At 38.5% G+C, this 18346-nt stretch overlaps 1 protein-coding gene and 1 long non-coding RNA gene across 2 annotated transcripts; both read right to left on the bottom strand.

The window, feature by feature from the left end:
• Window positions 1–2081: 2081 nt before the first annotated feature.
• Window positions 2082–11231, bottom strand: LOC147478832 (uncharacterized). Its single transcript, XR_015209104.1, has 2 exons — window positions 10848–11231; window positions 2082–2617 (listed from the first exon to the last, which is right to left on the bottom strand). It is a non-coding gene; the product is annotated as an uncharacterized LOC147478832 (long non-coding RNA).
• A 948-nt stretch (window positions 11232–12179) lies between these two features.
• Window positions 12180–16503, bottom strand: LOC147478831 (Glycosyl hydrolases family 31 protein). The gene is made up of 5 exons (XM_086584485.1): window positions 16122–16503; window positions 15060–15763; window positions 14570–14800; window positions 13734–14377; window positions 12180–13158 (listed from the first exon to the last, which is right to left on the bottom strand). Exons 1-5 carry the CDS (start codon window positions 16340–16342, stop codon window positions 12286–12288), a joined length of 2673 nt encoding a protein of 890 aa, XP_086440611.1. The 5' UTR covers window positions 16343–16503; the 3' UTR covers window positions 12180–12285.
• Window positions 16504–18346: the final 1843 nt, after the last annotated feature.

Genomic DNA, 18346 nt, shown 5'->3' with positions numbered 1-18346 from the left:
TTAAAGGTCTCTCCTTTAGTATATAGATAGTAGATATCATTAAGAGTTAACAATTATACTCCATTTTGCAAGGCAAGTTATTTGAATTCTCAACCGACAGTCTCAAAGCTGTGGAAAAAATAGACCAAGTATCAATAGCACATAGGTAAGATGTTCTATGATCATTGCACCAATATGCATTCAATATTCCGTAGTCACTCGATCTAGTCTAAGTTTTAACTGTATTTTACTATGACGGAGCATCTTAACGAATTGGAAAATTTCTATAAGAGAATAATTCTTTCATTGGAACAGTAGTAGATCGATGTTTTAGTTTTTGTCAGTACACTGTATGTATATGTAGACTACTTAACTTAACTGCTATGCCTGAATGTATCGAGGACTTACAACAAAATACACACGTATTATTTATTACTAGAAGATAGCCAGAACAGAGCTTTGCCTTCTTATATATTGCTGCATGCTACCTGCCCATAACATTCTGAGTATATGTAATGTGATTAAGTTATCTTTTATACCTTGCTAAAAGATTGAGATTCTGAATATCAGGTCCATATATGGATGAATTCTTAATAACTCCTAGAGTGGCTGTTAAAGACTTTCCTAAAGAACTCTTGGTGATTGATCTTACTTCATAACCATAATCAATTGCTTCTTCATTTCCTCTTGATAGAATGAACAACAAACACAGAAATAAGAAGAAGAGAGATGAATGATAAGCTTTTGGTAGCATTTTTCTGCTCTTTCACAGTCCCTTGTTGGTCTTCAGTCTTCACACAGTACTACTTCTCTCTCTATATAAGTGCATAATGAGTTAGAAGATAGATATGATCATATCCCTACATGAAGTCATATTCTCTGAGTAACCATTAATCCTCATTGGGATCACAAGTTTTCTCTGATCGTGTATTACTTTCTTCAAAAACAAAAACAAAAATGTAAAAAATAAATAAATGATACAAATTTAAATAAAAAACAAGGAACTGTATGACATAATACGTACTATAAAAAATTGTACTAAATCTCAACTAAATTCATAATATGCATTTTTTTTTTTAGTTTCAATAGAATATGATTGTAATTTGCAAAGGTGGTTAAGTTGTTTGATTTTTTTTAATAATAATATGAGATTTCTTTATCAGAATGTTTATTTCATGATTAATAATGTGACTGCATCCGTTGAGCACGTCTACTTTTAATTCAGTCAGCTATTTAGGATGTTTAATATTGATTTATTTATTTTTATGAAAGCCCATGCTGATCGAGCTGAGCATATAGCAGATGAATTACACCAACTTCTCTTAGCATTACTTTCAAAATGATTATGTATGAAAGCCTGTGCTGGTTGTTTTTATTTTCGAGTCCTACGCTGGAAATGTCCCATGGAAACTAGTTCTTAGTGAAAAAAACAGGTACCGTGTGGTGTGGAGGTAAGTGACACTCAATCATAGACATCGATTTTGTCAAGATTCTCAGTTTTCCAAAATTTAAAGAAGATTTCGAACAAGATACATCACATTCTGAGTTTCTCGCACAGTATTTGTTACGTCTCAAAAAATAGCAAAGTTTCTGGAACTAGGTGTTAAACAATAAGGCATGAAACTGATTATATTTCCATTTCCAACATATTGGAGATACTACAAGAGTACAAGTGCACATTCTGTTTATTATTTGTAATATTAATTCCAAGATTATTAGCTACACGTGGAAGTTCAAGTCAATCTCATGTCCAATAACTAAGGACAGTCCAGTAACTTCTGCAGTTCCTTCCTTTGCATCAAACGTCACTTTTATTTTAGAAGAAGGATCCCAATTGCAAATAAACGAGGCGACAAGCTGCAAATTATTGAATTAAAACGTAGCCCAAAAAGTAAATAACCCCTTTTAGTTTATTTGTTTTCAATTCCATTTGAACTACTCAATACTGTTTGATTTGAATGTTCAGTAGAGTATAACCGTCCATTTCAAATGTCTATATATCTTTGTCAATAGTTTTATTGTTATCATTTTTTGAAGTTTGTTATATAATATATGAGTTACTGATAAAACATGCTTCCCAAATCCCAATAAAGATATATATAGACAAATAATAAACAGGTTTTTTCAATATTAAAATGGCTAGCTATTCATAAAAGACTTAGTAGTCTACATGACAAGAATAACAACAATGAAACGATCGACTTGCTCGCTAGAAACTCAAAATCCAAACTATTAGACAAGATACCACACACTGAATAAAGTGCGTAGAAATTCCTAACTAGCCTTAATGAGCTACAGCCAACACGGCCAAACCAAAATCTGCCTCAAGAACACCCATGGAAGCAGAAGCACCATTGTTCTTAGGAGGAGAAGAAGGTACAGCTGCAGGACGAGGTGGTGGCGATGGTGCATTGGAAGAGTCGTCAACAACTCTAATATCAACCTTCTGGCCAGCAAGACAGTGGCCTGGAATACCAGAGGTAGTAGAAGTAGCCAGACCTGCTGAGGGTGATTGGGTCATTGCCCAATTCGTATGTCTGAAGTGCCGCAGTCACATTGCATGTATCGTAGTCGTTTTGGCACACCTCCAACACGTTATGGTAACATCCCCAACTTTAAACGTCTTGTCAGCAGCCCACTTTTTATAATAATCAACAACAGGAATAGTCCAACCATTAGCATCTCCAACCTTGTAAACAGTAGCCATGGACGCATGCAACGATGCCATACCCAAGACTAACAGTTTGAGGGGCAACTTTGATACTTCACGCAGTCAGTTGAAAAGGCAACAAACACTGCTCAAGCACAGCCTTCTCTACACCATGGGCAATTTACCATGGGCCAAAGGCTTGGGCAGTCACTAGTGTTAAGTACTAATGGATGTACGAGACTCCAGCACAAAGTAACCCCGCATGCAGCATCACAAAAGCATAGCCTAATCAGTCTTTGTTGACTTTTCATATTAAATGGTAAAAGTACAAAATTTCCACCACATAGGCTTCATAAATTAGAGGTCAAGATTTAACTATTCAAGCTAAAATAAATAAATATTTGGCAACAATTTGGTGCTTCACCCAATCATTTAAAAAGCCAACCAAGGCTACTAAATAGCCTTTGCTACACCATGGGTACACCTACAACTTCATATCACTAATGGATGCACAAGAATGGCAGAAAGTAAACCGGTCTATGACCTAGCGGAAGCAACCTTTACCCACATAACAATTTCAAAGTAGAATCTAAAAAGTAAAAAATTGCCCCCCAAAAAGGGTTCAACAAATCAGTGCTCAAAACTTAAGCTCAAGCAAACACCTACTAAGCGGACAATTTTGATACTCCACCAAGTCAAATGCAAAGACAACAAAGGCGACTCGAAGCATAGCCTTTTGCCATACCATAAGCTTCCCACGGGTTAGAGGCCTACCCACCCACTAGTTTTTAGCACTGATGATTGCACAAGTTCCTAACACAAAGTAATACAGGCTGTGGCGTGGAAAAAGCAACCTTTATTGACATTCAAAGTAAAAGCACCAAATTGCCACCAGAAGGTTCAACAAATCCGTGCATAGGATTTGAGCTGTCGCAAACACCAATGGGGGCGATTTTGATACCACAAGTCAGTTGCAAAGACAACAAAGGCTACTTAAAGCAGTCAGTTGCTACACCATGGGCACACTTACCATGGATCAGAGGCCTGCTCACGCACTAGTTTTTAGTACTAATGGATGAACAAGACTCCAAGACTAAGTAAACAGGCCTGTGGCATGGCAAAAGCAACCTTTATTGTCGTTCAAAGTAAAATTTTAAAAGTACCAAACTCCCCTCTGAAAAGGGTTCAACAAATCAGCACTCATGACTTGGGCTGAAGAGAACACCAATTAAGGGGCAAATTTTGATAATATTATTCAGTTGCAAAAACAACAAAAGCTACTTAAAGCATAGTCTGTTGCTACACCATGGGCATACTTACCACGGGTCGGATTCATTCTCACCCACTAGTTTTTAGTACAAATGGGTGAACAAGACTGCAAAACGAAGTAAACTGGCCTATGGCATGGCAAAAGCAACCTTTATTGACATTCACAGTAAATACTAAAATCACAAAACTGCTCCCGAAAAGGCTTCAACAAATAAGCACTCATGACTTGAGCTGAAAAGAACATTGAGTAAGGGGGCAATTTTGATACTCCAAGTCAGTTACAAAGACAACAAAGGCTGCTTAAAGCATAGCCTGTTGCTACACCATCGGCACACTTACCATGGGTCAGAGCTTGTCCACCCACTAGTTTTTAGTACTAATGGATGCACAAGATTCCAACACAAAATAAACTGGCCTGTGGCATGGCAAAAGCAACCTTTATTGACATTAAAAGTCATTACTAAAAACACTAAATTGCCCCAAAAAAAGGTTCAACAAATCAGTGCTCAAGAACACCGATTAAGGGGGCAATTTTGATACTCCAAGTCAGTTACAAAGACAACAAAGGCTACTTAAAGCATAGCCTGTTGCTACACCATCAGCATACTTACCATGGGTCAGAGGCCTGTCCACCCACTAGTTTTTAGTACTAATGGATGCACAAGATTCCAACACAAAATAAACTGACCTGTGGCATGTCAAAAGCAACCATTATTTACATTAAAAGTCATTACTAAAAACACTAAATTGCCCTAAAAAAAGGTTCAACAAATCAGTGCTCATGACTTGAGCTGAAAAGAACACCGATTAAGGGGGCAATTTTGATACTCCAAGTCAGTTACAAAGACAACAAAGGCTACTTAAAGCATAGCCTGTTGCTACACCATCAGCATACTTACCATGGGTCAGAGGCCTGTCCGCCCACTAGTTTTTAGTACTAATAGATGCAACATGAAATAAACTGGCATGTGGCATGGCAAAAGCAACGTTTATTGACATTAAAAGTGCATACTAAAAACACCAAATTGCCCCAAAAAAAAGTTCAACAAATCAGTGCTTAGGAGTTGAGATGAAACGAACACCTATGAAGGGAGCAATTTTGATACTCCAAGTGAGTTACAAAGACAACAAAGGCTACTTAAAGCATAACCAGTTGCAACACCACAGGCACACTTACCATGGTTAAGAGGCTTGCTCACTCACTAGTTTTTAGTACTAATGGATGTACAATACTCCAACACGAAGTAAACCGGCCAGTAATGTAGCGGGACAATCATCCTTTGTGGACTTTTCTAACTAAATATTAACAGTACAATTGCTGCTACCTCTAAACAATGGTCCTTGTGAGTTATAACCAATGTTAGTTATAACCAATGCCATACCCAAGACTAACAGTTTGAGGAGCAACTTTGATACTTCACGCAGTCAGTTGAAAAGGCAACAAACACTGCTCAAGCACAGCCTTCTCTACACCATGGGCAATTTACCATGGGCCAAAGGCTTGGGCAATCACTAGTGTTAAGTACTAATGGATGTACGAGACTCCAGCACAAAGTAACCCCGCATGCAGCATCACAAAAGCATACGCCCAATCAGTCTTTGTTGACTTTTCATATTAAATGGTAAAAGTACAAAATTTCCACCACATAGGCTTTATAAATTAGAGGTCAAGATTTAACTATTCAAGCTAAAATAAATAAATATTTGGCAAAAATTTGGTGCTTCACCCAATCATTTAAAAAGCCAACCAAGGCTACTAAATAGCCTTTGCTACACCATGGGTACACCTACAACTTCATATCACTAATGGATGCACAAGAATGGCAGAGAGTAAACCGGTCTATGACCTAGCGGAAGCAACCTTTACCCACATAACAATTTCAAAGTAGAATCTAAAAGTAAAAAATTGCCCCCCAAAAAGGGTTCAACAAATCAGTGCTCAAAACTTAAGCTGAAGCAAACACCTAAGCGGACATTTTTGATACCCCACCAAGTCAAATGCAAAGACAACAAAGGCGACTCGAAGCATAGCCTTTTGCCATACCAAAAGCTTCCCACGGGTTAGAGGCCTACCCACCCACTAGTTTTTAGAACTGATGATTGCACAAGTTCCTAACACAAAGTAATACAGGCTGTGGCGTGGAAAAAGCAACCTTTATTGACATTCAAAGTAAAAGCACCAAATTGCCACCAGAAGGTTCAACAAATCCGTGCATAGGATTTGAGCTGTAGCAAACACCAATGGGGGCGATTTTGATACCACAAGTCAGTTGCAAAGACAACAAAGGCTACTTAAAGCACTCAGTTGCTACACCATGGGCACACTTACCATGGATCAGAGGCCTGCTCACGCACTAGTTTTTAGTACTAATGGATGAACAAGACTCCAAGACTAAGTAAACCGGCCTGTGGCATGGCAAAAGCAACCTTTATTGTCGTTCAAAGTAAAATTTTAAAAGTACCAAACTCCCCTCTGAAAAGGGTTCAACAAATCAGCACTCATGACTTGGGCTGAAGAGAACACCAATTAAGGGGTAAATTTTGATAATATTATTTTCCGTTGCAAAAACAACAAAAGCTACTTAAAGCATAGTCTGTTGCTACAGCATGGGCATACTTACCACGGGTCGGAGGCATTCTCACCCACTAGTTTTTAGTACTAATGGGTGAACAAGACTGCAAAACGAAGTAAACCGGCCTATGGCATGGCAAAAGCAACCTTTATTGACATTCACAGTAAATACTAAAATCATAAAACTGCTCCCGAAAAGGTTTCAACAAATAAGCACTCATGACTTGAGCTGAAAAGAACATCGAGTAAGGGGGCAACTTTGATACTCCAAGTCAGTTACAAAGACAACAAAGGCTGCTTAAAGCATAGCCTGTTGCTACACCATCGGCACACTTACCATGGGTCAGAGCTTGTCCACCCACTAGTTTTTAGTACTAATGGATGCACAAGATTCCAACAAAAAATAAACTGGCCTGTGGCATGGCAAAAGCAACCTTTATTGACATTAAAAGTCATTACTAAAAACACTAAATTGCCCCAAAAAAAGGTTCAACAAATCAGTGCTCAAGAACACCGATTAAGGGGGCAATTTTGATACTTCAAGTCAGTTACAAAGACAACAAAGGCTACTTAAAGCATAGCCTGTTGCTACACCATCAGCATACTTACCATGGGTCAGAGGCCTGTCCACCCACTAGTTTTTAGTACTAATGGATGCACAAGATTCCAACACAAAATAAACTGGCCTGTGGCATGTCAAAAGCAACCATTATTGACATTAAAAGTCATTACTAAAAACACTAAATTGCCCTAAAAAAAGGTTCAACAAATCAGTGCTCATGACTTGAGCTGAAAAGAACACCGATTAAGGGGGCAATTTTGATACTCCAAGTCAGTTACAAAGGCTACTTAAAGCATAGCCTGTTGCTACACCATCAGCATACTTACCATGGGTCAGAGGCCTGTCCACTCACTAGTTTTTAGTACTAATAGATGCAACACGAAATAAACTAGCATGTGGCATGGCAAAAGCAACGTTTATTGACATTAAAAGTGCATACTAAAAACACCAAATTGCCCCAAAAAAAAGTTCAACAAATCAGTGCTTAGGAGTTGAGATGAAGCGAACACCTATGAAGGGAGCAATTTTGATACTCCAGGTCAGTTGCAAAGACAACAAAGGCTACTTAAAGCATAACCAGTTGCAACACCACAGGCACACTTACCATGGGTAAGAGGCTTGCTCACTCACTAGTTTTTAGTACTAATGGATGCACAAGATTCCAACACGAAATAAACTGGCCTGTGGCGTGGCAAAAGCAACCTTTATTGACAGTAACAGTACATACTAAAAACACCAAATTGCCCCAAAAAAAGGTTCAACAAATCAGCACTCATGACTTGAGCTGAAAAGAACATTGATTAAGGGGGCAATTTTGATACTCCAACTTAGTTAAAAAGACAACAAAGGCTACTTAAAGCATAGCCTGTTGCTACATCATCAGCACACTTACCATGGGTCAGAGGCCTGTCCACCCACTAGTTTTTAGTACTAATGGATGCACAAGATTCCAACACGAAATAAACTGGCCTGTGGAGTGGCAAAAGCAACCTTTATTGACAGTAAAAGTACATACTAAAACACCAAATTGCCCCAAAAAAAAGTTCAACAAATCAGTGCTTATGAGTTGAGATGAAGCGAACACCTATTAAGGGGGCAATTTTGATACTCCAAGTCAGTTACAATACAAAGACAACAAAGGCTACTTAAAGAATAGCCTATTGCTACACCATCAGCACACTTACCATGGGTCAGAGGCCTATCCACCCACTAGTTTTTAGTACTAATGGATGCACAAGAATCCAACACGAAATAAACTGGCATGTGGCGTGGCAAAAGCAACCTTTATTGACATTAAAAGTACATACTAAACACACCAAATTGCCCCAAAAAAAGTTCGACAAATCAGTGCTTAGGAGTTGAATTGAAGCGAACACCTATGAAAGGGGCAATTTTGATACTCCAAGTCAGTTGCAAAGACAACAAAGGCTACTTAAAGCATAACCAGTTGCAACACCACAGGCACACTTACCATGTGTAAGAGGCCTGCTCACTCACTAGTTTTTAGTACTAATGGATGCACAAGATTCCAACACGAAATAAACTGGCCTGTGGCGTGGCAAACGCAACCTTTATTGACAGTAAAAGTACATACTAAAAACACCAAATTGCCCCAAAAAAAGGTTCAACAAATCAGCACTCATGACTTGAGCTGAAAAGAACATCGATTAATGGGGCAATTTTGATACTCCAAGTCAGTTACAAAGGCTACTTAAAGCATAGCCTGTTGCTACACCATCGGCATACTTACCATGGGTCAAAGCCCTGTCCACCCACTAGTTTTTAGTACTAATGGATGTACAAGATTCCAACACAAAATAAACTGGCCTGTGGCATGGCAAAAGCAACCTTTACTGACATTAAAAGAACATACTAAAAACACCAAATTGCCCCAAAAAAAGGTTCGACAAATCAGCACTCATGACTTGAGCTGAAAAGAACATCGATTAAGGGGGCAATTTTGATACTCCAAGTCAATTACAAAGACAACAAAGGCTACTTAAAGCATAGCCTGTTGCTACACCATCGGCATACTTACCATGGGTCAAAGCCCTGTCCACCCACTAGTTTTTAGTACTAATGGATGTACAAGATTCCAACACAAAATAAACTGGCCTGTGGCATGGCAAAAGCAACCTTTACTGACATTAAAAGAACATACTAAAAACACCAAATTGCCCCAAAAAAAGGTTCGACAAATCAGCACTCATGACTTGAGCTGAAAAGAACATCAATTAAGGGGGCAATTTTGATACTCCAAGTCAGTTACAAAGACAACAAAGGCTACTTAAAGCATAACCAGTTGCAACACCACAGGCACACTTACCATGTGTAAGAGGCCTGCTCACTCACTAGTTTTTAGTACTAATGGATGCACAAGATTCCAACACGAAATAAACTGGCCTGTGGCGTGGCAAACGCAACCTTTATTGACAGTAAAAGTACATACTAAAAACACCAAATTGCCCCAAAAAAAGGTCAACAAATCAGCACTCATGACTTGAGCTGAAAAGAGGGGCAATTTTGATACTCCAAGTCAGTTACAAAGACAACAAAGGCTACTTAAAGCATAGCATGTTGCTACACCACCGCACACTTACCATGGGTCAGAGGCCTATCCACCCACTAGTTTTTAGTACTAATGGATGCACAAGATTCCAACACGAAATAAACTGGCCAGTGGCGTGGCAAAAGCAACCTTTATTGACAGTAAAAGTACATACTAAAAACACCAAATTGCCCCAAAAAAAGGTTCAACAAATCAGTGCTTAGGAGTTGAGATGAAGCGAACATCAATTAAGGGGGCAATTTTGATACTCCAAGTGAGTTACAAAGACAACAAAGGCTACTTAAAGCATAACCAGTTGCAACACCACAGGCACACTTACCATGATTAAGAGGCTTGCTCACTCACTAGTTTTTAGTACTAATGGATGTACAATACTCCAACACGAAGTAAACCGGCCAGTAATGTAGCAGGGCAATCATCCTTTGTGGACTTTTCTAACTAAATATTAACAGTACAATTGCTGCTACCTCTAAACAATGGTCCTTGTGAGTTATAACCAATGTTATCGCTTCATACTATATATTTGGACACATTTTGGGTCCTTGTGACTCAAAACCATTAATGGCCAACAGTTGGTTCATATATCTTTTATAAACGATAATGAGTACACATGATAAGGTTTTGTGTTCGTCATAAACAGAAAATGATTATGTTGTTTTGAATTTATCAAAAAAAAAAGTTATGCCTTTTAAAAAAGCATTTATGCTATGAACAGAAACAACAACTCGAGAAATTGCTTATTGATAAAAAAATTTGTTGACACATTATTCTAATATCAATATGCCAAATCCAAAATCATAACTACAATAAATCATAAATCTATTATTCTAACAATGCTTGGTATGTCTAATATAAACCAAATATATATATATGAACGCATGTAAACTAACGCATATGGCATACTAAATCCCCAAAAAGTAAAGAAATGTATATAAAACAAAGTTTCACCCAGTAAAAATGAAACTAAAACAACTCACCCCAACACAGCCACACAGATATAAACATTACCCACAACAAAAGAATAAAACTCATGCTCTCAAATACTAACTAAATCACTCTAAACTCAATTACTAAGCCATATATTTCATTTTTCATACAAATGAAAAAATACATATTTTTACCCATCACATAAAACACCCCCAACATCATAAAAAAAAACACACACACACAAAATGCAAACATGTCACCAAATAACAAAATTGCCCATCACATAAAAAATAAAAAGACGGGTTATTTACTATTATACCTGCTGGTTCCACCACCCGACTATCACCAACATACATGATGTTCCACATTACAAACAACAGCTCCTTCAGCAGCAACAAACACTTCTTTCTGATGCTTATATCTAAACGGGTGACGGAATGTTACTCGGGCTAATGGAGCCCCACGACCCGTATCGTGAAACTACTCCTTTTAGGTAACCGTTACGTTCACCGAAGTCGAGTGAACGGAAACGGGCGGGTCCCATTTTTAGGGTTTTGAGGATGCGGCTTGTAGAGAGATGTTGGAGAAAGGGTTTTGAGAGGAGAGTTGTTTATATAGTGTGGAGTGTTTAGAAATGGACTTGGGTAGTGTGGGTAATTACGAGATTACCAGTGATGTAGTGGGCTTCGGATTGGGCTTGGGGATGGACTTAGTTTGTTGAACAATATCTAACTTCTTTAAAGAAAACGAGGGCTTCAACAGTGAATTCATCACGCCATTAATTTTTTTATCCAATTTTATCTTTTTCCAAATACAAATATTACAGCTCATGCCATTTGTTTGTTTTATTTTTTTATTTTGTCTTTTGCAAGGGTAAAATGGTAGTTTCACGTTCAGAAATCAATGAAAAATAAAATAAAATCAGAAATTGTTAACGTGGCGAAAACACGTACAAAAGAGACTAGTATTTAAATAAAAAACGAGGAACTGTATGACATAGTACGTGCTATAAAAAATTGTACTAAATCTCAACTAAATTCGTAAGATGCATTTTTTTTAGTTTCAATATATAGAATACTCTTTTCTCGTGATTGTAATTCGCAAAGGGTGTTAAGTTGTTTGATTTTTTTAAATAATATTATGAGATTTCTTGATCAGAATGTTAAATTTCATGATTAATAATGTGACTCATCCGTTGAGCACGTCTACTTTTAATTCAATCAGCTATTTAGTATAAACCATGGTATATTGATCCCTCCCTTATATATTTATTTTTATGAAAGCCCATGCTGATCGAGCTGAGCATATAGCAGATGAATTACACCAACTTCTCTTAACATTACTTTCAAAAGGATTATGTATGAAAGCCTGTGCCGGTTGTTTTTATTTTCGAGTCCTACGTTGGAAATGGCCCATGGAAACTAGTTCTTAGTGAAAAAATCGGGTTCCGTGTGGTGTGGAGGTAAGTGACAGTCAATCATAGACATCGATTTTGTCAAGATTCTCAGTTTTCCAAATTTTAAAGAAGATTTCGAACAAGATACATCACATTCTGAGTTTCTTGCACAGTGTTTGTTACGTCTCAAAAAATAGCAAAGTTTCTGGAACTACAATGGATTACAGGCTCATCAAGAGGTGTTAAACAATATCAAGGCATGAAACTGATTATATTTCCATTTCCAACATATTGGAGATACTACAAGAGTACAAGTGCACATTCTGTTTATTATTTGTCATATTAATTCCAAGATTATTAGCTACACGTGGAAGTTCAAGTCCATCTCATGTCCAATAACTAAGGACAGTCCAGTAACCTCTGCAGTCCCTTCCTTTGCATCAAACGTCACTTTTATTTTAGAATCATTGTACAAGCTTGTCCCTATAACAGTCAAATTATACTCTTTGAACATTGGTTCTGGTTTCAACCCGAGGAAGCTTATCTTCTCTATGATCCACTTCTGTCCAACAGCAAACTTTCCATTCACTACCTCTGATTTTATTTTGACCTCATCCCCTAATAGTTCACTGGAGAACTTCACTAGACTCCAATTCCCCCCATCCTTTCCCATTTCCAGTTCCTCTCCATCATCCAGAAAAACTTCTCCATTGGCATTACCACTGTTGTTGACTGCCACCAAGAGGTGGAAAGCTGTCTTGCGTGCAAGTTCTGTCGTAGAGGCTTCACCTTGCATGGCTAGAATATTACCTTCACGAACATGCACGTTTATGGAATCTGGAGGGGCATCGAGGTTAATGTAACTTCCACTCTTTACACTTACTGACTTTGAAAAATTGAATAAATTAAACCAAGTCCCAGCTGGGAAGTACGCGTCGACAGATACTTCCCCTTGCTTTAATACAGGGGAGACCATTACTCCTTTGCCGAGTAGAAACTGCGAGCTAATGCTATAGGTTTGGACGTCTTCAGGAAATGAGAAGAAAAGAGGTCGTGCAATCGGAACCCCTTTAGTGTGCGCCTCATTCATCAATGTGTAAAAGTAAGGGAGTAGCCTATATCGGAGTCCAAGCGACTTCTTTGCTGATTCGGCAACAGAATCCCATAGATAGAGCTCTTGACGAATTGTAAACTTGTCAGAGTGGTCTCTGGCGAAGGGATAAAAGGCCCCTAGCTGCATTGAAACAGAATTGTGAACACAAATTTATAGAAGAATTTGGTATGTTGGTATAATATATAAAGATTCAAACTCTCAGGTTATTGGGGCCATTAATAAAGGACTGCAACCTACTACAAGTTTTATTGCCAAGTGTCATGCTATTGTGGAGGGAGGGGAAAGAGCTGTTGTGGAAGGATTTATGGATTGAGTCTGACTCAACTGCTTCTGTGCATGCCTTTGGAGGCAATGAAGTACCATGGGAACTGGAAACCAGGTGGCTTAATGCACTAGCATCACTCGATCATGCAGTGATCACATCTACCTGGAGAGAGGTCAACTTCTCTGCCGACTGGTTAGCTAATCAGGGAGTTACCTTGGGACCTAATATGTGTGTAAATTATGTTGGAAGGCCTCCACTTCTACATAAAGCGGAGGACCCCCATATGACCTACTTTAGATTCAAAAATCTATATAGGTGAGATTTGTTGCACTACGACCTATACTTTCTTTTCCTTTTCCCTTTGTTTACTATATGTAGCACCTATATTTTCCTTAATACAATAATTACTTATAGAGAACAAAAGTTTTACCTGAATCCAACGCCGGCAAAGTTCTTCAGTTGTGTCCCTGGAGAAGCCACAGATATCAGCTCCAACCATTGGGATCCCGAACAGTCCAGAGTTCAAAATAGACGGAATTGAGTACTGTAGATCATCCCATGTGGCCGCGTTATCACCAGTCCAATGTGCTGTATACTTTCCAGACCCAACGAAAGTCGACCTAGAAAGTATAAATGGCCTCTTTTTTATAACTTTGCTTAAAGCTGTATTTGTGGCTTTGGATTCTAGGAACCCATATAGATTGTGGACGTTATACTCCGTGACGTTACCAAAGTGAATAGATGTAGCTGGGACGGTTTTCTCATTGATTGGTCTTTGGTTTCCAGAGTTGTTGATCTTGTAGGGAGGATCATCGAGCGTAGAAGGGGAAGGGGCCGAAGAGATGAAGTTGGAGATTTCATTCATGTCAATCCAGAGGCCATCAAAGGGAATGATCTTCCTGAATTCTGCAATCTCGCCCTGCCAGTATGTTGCTACTGATGGCTTTAAGAAATCAGGGAAGTATACAGGCCCTGGCCAAACCTTACCAAGGTAAGGACTGCCATTGCGTTTTATGAAGACGTCGGCCTGCATGCCTCTTATATATGTGGCATAAGTGTTGTTTATACTAATACCTGTGAGAAAAAGTATACCTCAGAACACTAAGGATGGTAGCCAGAATCGTACAAAACAAGCTAACATTTCAGCATCACATTCACACATGCACACCCATCCCAATGTCATTCAATCAACACTAGTTGCATGACTACTCTTTGCTTAGGCCAGGATTATGGTATTCTACGAATAACCTCATTTTGTTGTCTTACCAGGATCCAGGATGAGCACATATTTCTGTCCTTTTGAGTGAAGCTGATCAACAAAGCTCTTCATCTTATCAGCTGGAAAGTTTACGGGATCCAAAGTAAAATCCTTATATGCATCCATATGATCGATATCTGTCCACATAACTTCTAGAGGAATTCCAGCTTTCGCATACCCAGCGATTACACCCTCGAGATCAGCGACATTTTTGTACCCATATCGGCACTGGTGAAAACCTATGCGTTAAACACCAAAATTCTGAGTATGTAATTCATATATAGTATATGCCGGAAATAGTAATGACAAAGCATCAACTTAAATTTTGTATTGTTATATATATTATCATGGGACATAGGACTGATAGACGCAAACATAATGAGGAGATCTCGAGAATCAAGGTGAATCCTAAATTTTACTAGTAAAACTGCATAGCAACCTTCAGAATCAGAGGAGTAATTCAGATTTATGAAGAAAGGTGGGGTTTAAGAAGCTTACCAAACGACCAGTACGGCATTGGTGCTGGCAAACCAATTAGCCCTGTATACTGCTGCATTACTGATGTAGGCGACGGGCCTGCAAGGAAGTAGAAATCCAGAATGCCTCCGATGACCTTATATGCAATCTGGGAGCCTTGATAAATAATGTCCATGCCATTGCTGTTAAGCAACAGAACACCATGTGTTGTACCAGCAGGGACTTTTCCATCAAGTGAAGGTGATCTAACATCCATATAAAATGGATGTGATCCATAAAGATTTAAATCAGGATTTACGCTCCCAATGTCAGCATTCCACAATGTGAGAGTCTGATCAGGTTTTAGACGGAATGTGCTCTTTGTATGCTCTCCTAGACCATAGAGAGAGGATCTATCTGCTGGGAGTGATGATGAAACCTGTATGTATTGGTCCTTGAACACAAGGCTGGTTGTAGAAGTATCAAAGAGTATATCACCAGTTGAGCGACGAGTAATGTAGAAACTGAAAGACGTGGTATGGATAGTGAGGATGAGATCAGATTCTGGGATGGAGAAGGAGTAGTTTTTTGGGAAGGCTTGGTTGCTGTAATGAATGAAAACATTGTTTTCTGGTAGCGACCGGTGTGGGAGGTATGCTTGTCTTGGGATAATATCTTGTGGAATTTCCCATCTCTGCTTGTCTGCATCTGTTATTCGAATTCTTAGCCGGTCATTAGTCTCAAAACTGTGGAATGAAAGAAGAGAGTAACCAAGTAACCATCAATAGCACATTGAGTATATTGACATGAAATTTGACTTATTAGATTGATCAACTGTTCTAAAATAATATCAACTTTGATCATTTAACACATTATTTATGGACCAAGTAGTAAGATAAATTTTAGGCCAGAGAGCATTGTTAATGAACGATGGACTTTTTTAGTTTTTATCAGTGGACTATTGCTGTAAACTTACGATGAATATTTCGAGGACTTAAAAACAAATCACACATCTCAATATTAAAATATTAATATACAAACGAAAAACAGCATTGACTTGTCTAAGCAAATAATATTCTCAATCTAGTGTGATTAATTTCATACCTGGCTAGAAGATTGAGATTCTGAATATCAGGTCCATAAATGGATGAGTTCTTGATTACTCCAAGAGTGGCTGTTAAAGACTTTCCTGAAGAATTCTTGGTGATTGATTTGACTTTATAACCATAACCAACTTCTTTTTCATCTCCCCTTGATAGTGTGAAGAACAAACACAAAAACGAGAAGAAGAATAAGAGAGATAAATGATAAGCTTTGGGTATCATTATTCTTCTCTTTCAGTAGCACAGCTTCCTGTTGTTCTTCACAGTTTTTACTTCTTTATATATAACTGTGGAATGAGTTACAAGTTAGAAGATAGGCCTTCTCATCCCCACCTCAAGTCACTTTCACTGAGCGTTGTAGTGGAACCACATGCAGTAACTTCACAACTTTTGGTACCATACCAGCTACCACGTTTATGAGTGACAAGACTTCGTGTACACTTTGAACTTTCACATAAAGAAGTTTTCTAAGCTGGGGAGATTTCTCTCTCTCAAGACTATCGTTCAAGCGCGTTTAGCGGAGCGCGCCTCAGGTTTTAAGCGGAGGGTTTAAGGGGTTAGGACTAAAGTTACCAATTAGGGAAAAAAACATTGAACATGTACTTGGCAAAGAGAAGGTCACATTCCAAGAAGATACAAGATAACAAGTAAAAGAAACACGAAAGTACAATAAACATCTAAAATACTATAAGTCTCCCAAAAGTCCGAAGGTGTTCTTCTGCCTTGTCTGATCAAAATCTGTAGTTTTCATTAGCGGTACGTACTATGCAACAGCTTCTTGTTAAAGTCTTGAAATATATTTATGCATGCCAACACATGATATAGATATGCAATTAAACTTCTACTTAGCCGATATGCTAATTAATTCCATGTGTAGAAATTAAGGTGCACTTGTGCCTACCATCTCACCCGTATTACAACATTATATGGTAGTCACATGTGTATTACAACATTATATGGTAGTCAAATGTTAGAATAGTTGTATCAACACAACAACTAGAGGAGAACAGAAGGAACATTAAACAAGGACATAATTAACAGGTAATAACCAAGGCGCGGATTAGGCTGTCCTTAAGGAAAGACGTCCTTAAAGAAAGACGGATTTCGCCCCTTCCAATGGTGTGGAAAGGCAGCAGTGGCGTCTTCCTAACAGGATTCAATGGCTAAAGGAAAAAGAGAAGAAGAATAGGATCAATGGCTAAAGGAAAAAGAGAAGAAGAATAGGATGGGATCGAGTTATGTTTCTCTGAGATGGGTTGAGATCAACTCTATCTTCTATGGAAGCATAACCCCTGTATTTATAGAAATAGGTCGGTCACAGCTAGTGGTGGATAACCAATGTGGGACTATTTACAATGCAGCTAGTGGTGGATAACCAATGTGTAAGGGTGGAATTCGAGCTAAACAAGCCGAGCTTTACCATGCTCAAGCTCGGCTCGCTAATTACACAAGCTTTAAATTGAGCTCGAGCCGAGCTTAAACGAGCCAAGCCCAAGCCAAGCTCCGAGCCCTCGGTTATTTTACACTATAAATATGCTATTTGAACTAAACGAGCCGAGCTTCATCAAGCTCATTTGTTACACGAGCTTTTATTTGAGCTCGAGCTCGGCTCATATAGTAAACGAGTGAGCTCGAGCCGAGCTTAAACGAGCCAAGCCCAAGCCGAGCTCCGAGCCCTCGGCTCAAATTCCACCTTTACCAATGTGGGACTATCTACAATGCACTAAAGTGGAGAGAACACACTTTGTTAATCTCCTCCCCTTTGCACACACACACACACACTAGTATTTAGAAATACTATAGAGATTCCAACAATCCCCACTATTTCAAAATACTAATAGTCCCCCACTATTTTGGAATAGGATATTACAAAAGAAATGAGTTAACTAAATGCCAGAGAGAATCGAAAAAACAATACATAAGATACTGGTGCTTTACGGGCTTGAACCAGTCATAGGATAACATGTCTTATAATACGTGAAAGTGGTGGATTAAAAAATCTTTGAACCAACATTCCCTTATAGTAAAATAGATCACATGCACCTACACTGCTCTTTCATTATATGCCTATTCTGCGGTGTTGCGCTTTTTGGCCCTTGCGCTGCATGTGTTCCATGAATGCTCTAGAATACTTGCCAGTATACTCATAAGAACCGACCCAGTTCTACATTCACGTAGGTGGATATCCATCAAGTATACATTGTAGTTAAAATACACTATCTCATT

Source organism: Coptis chinensis, chromosome 9 (assembly GCF_015680905.1).
Source record: "Coptis chinensis isolate HL-2020 chromosome 9, ASM1568090v1, whole genome shotgun sequence".
NCBI classification, from domain to species: Eukaryota; Viridiplantae; Streptophyta; class Magnoliopsida; order Ranunculales; family Ranunculaceae; genus Coptis; species Coptis chinensis.
This window is presented reverse-complemented; position numbering and strand designations above follow the sequence as displayed.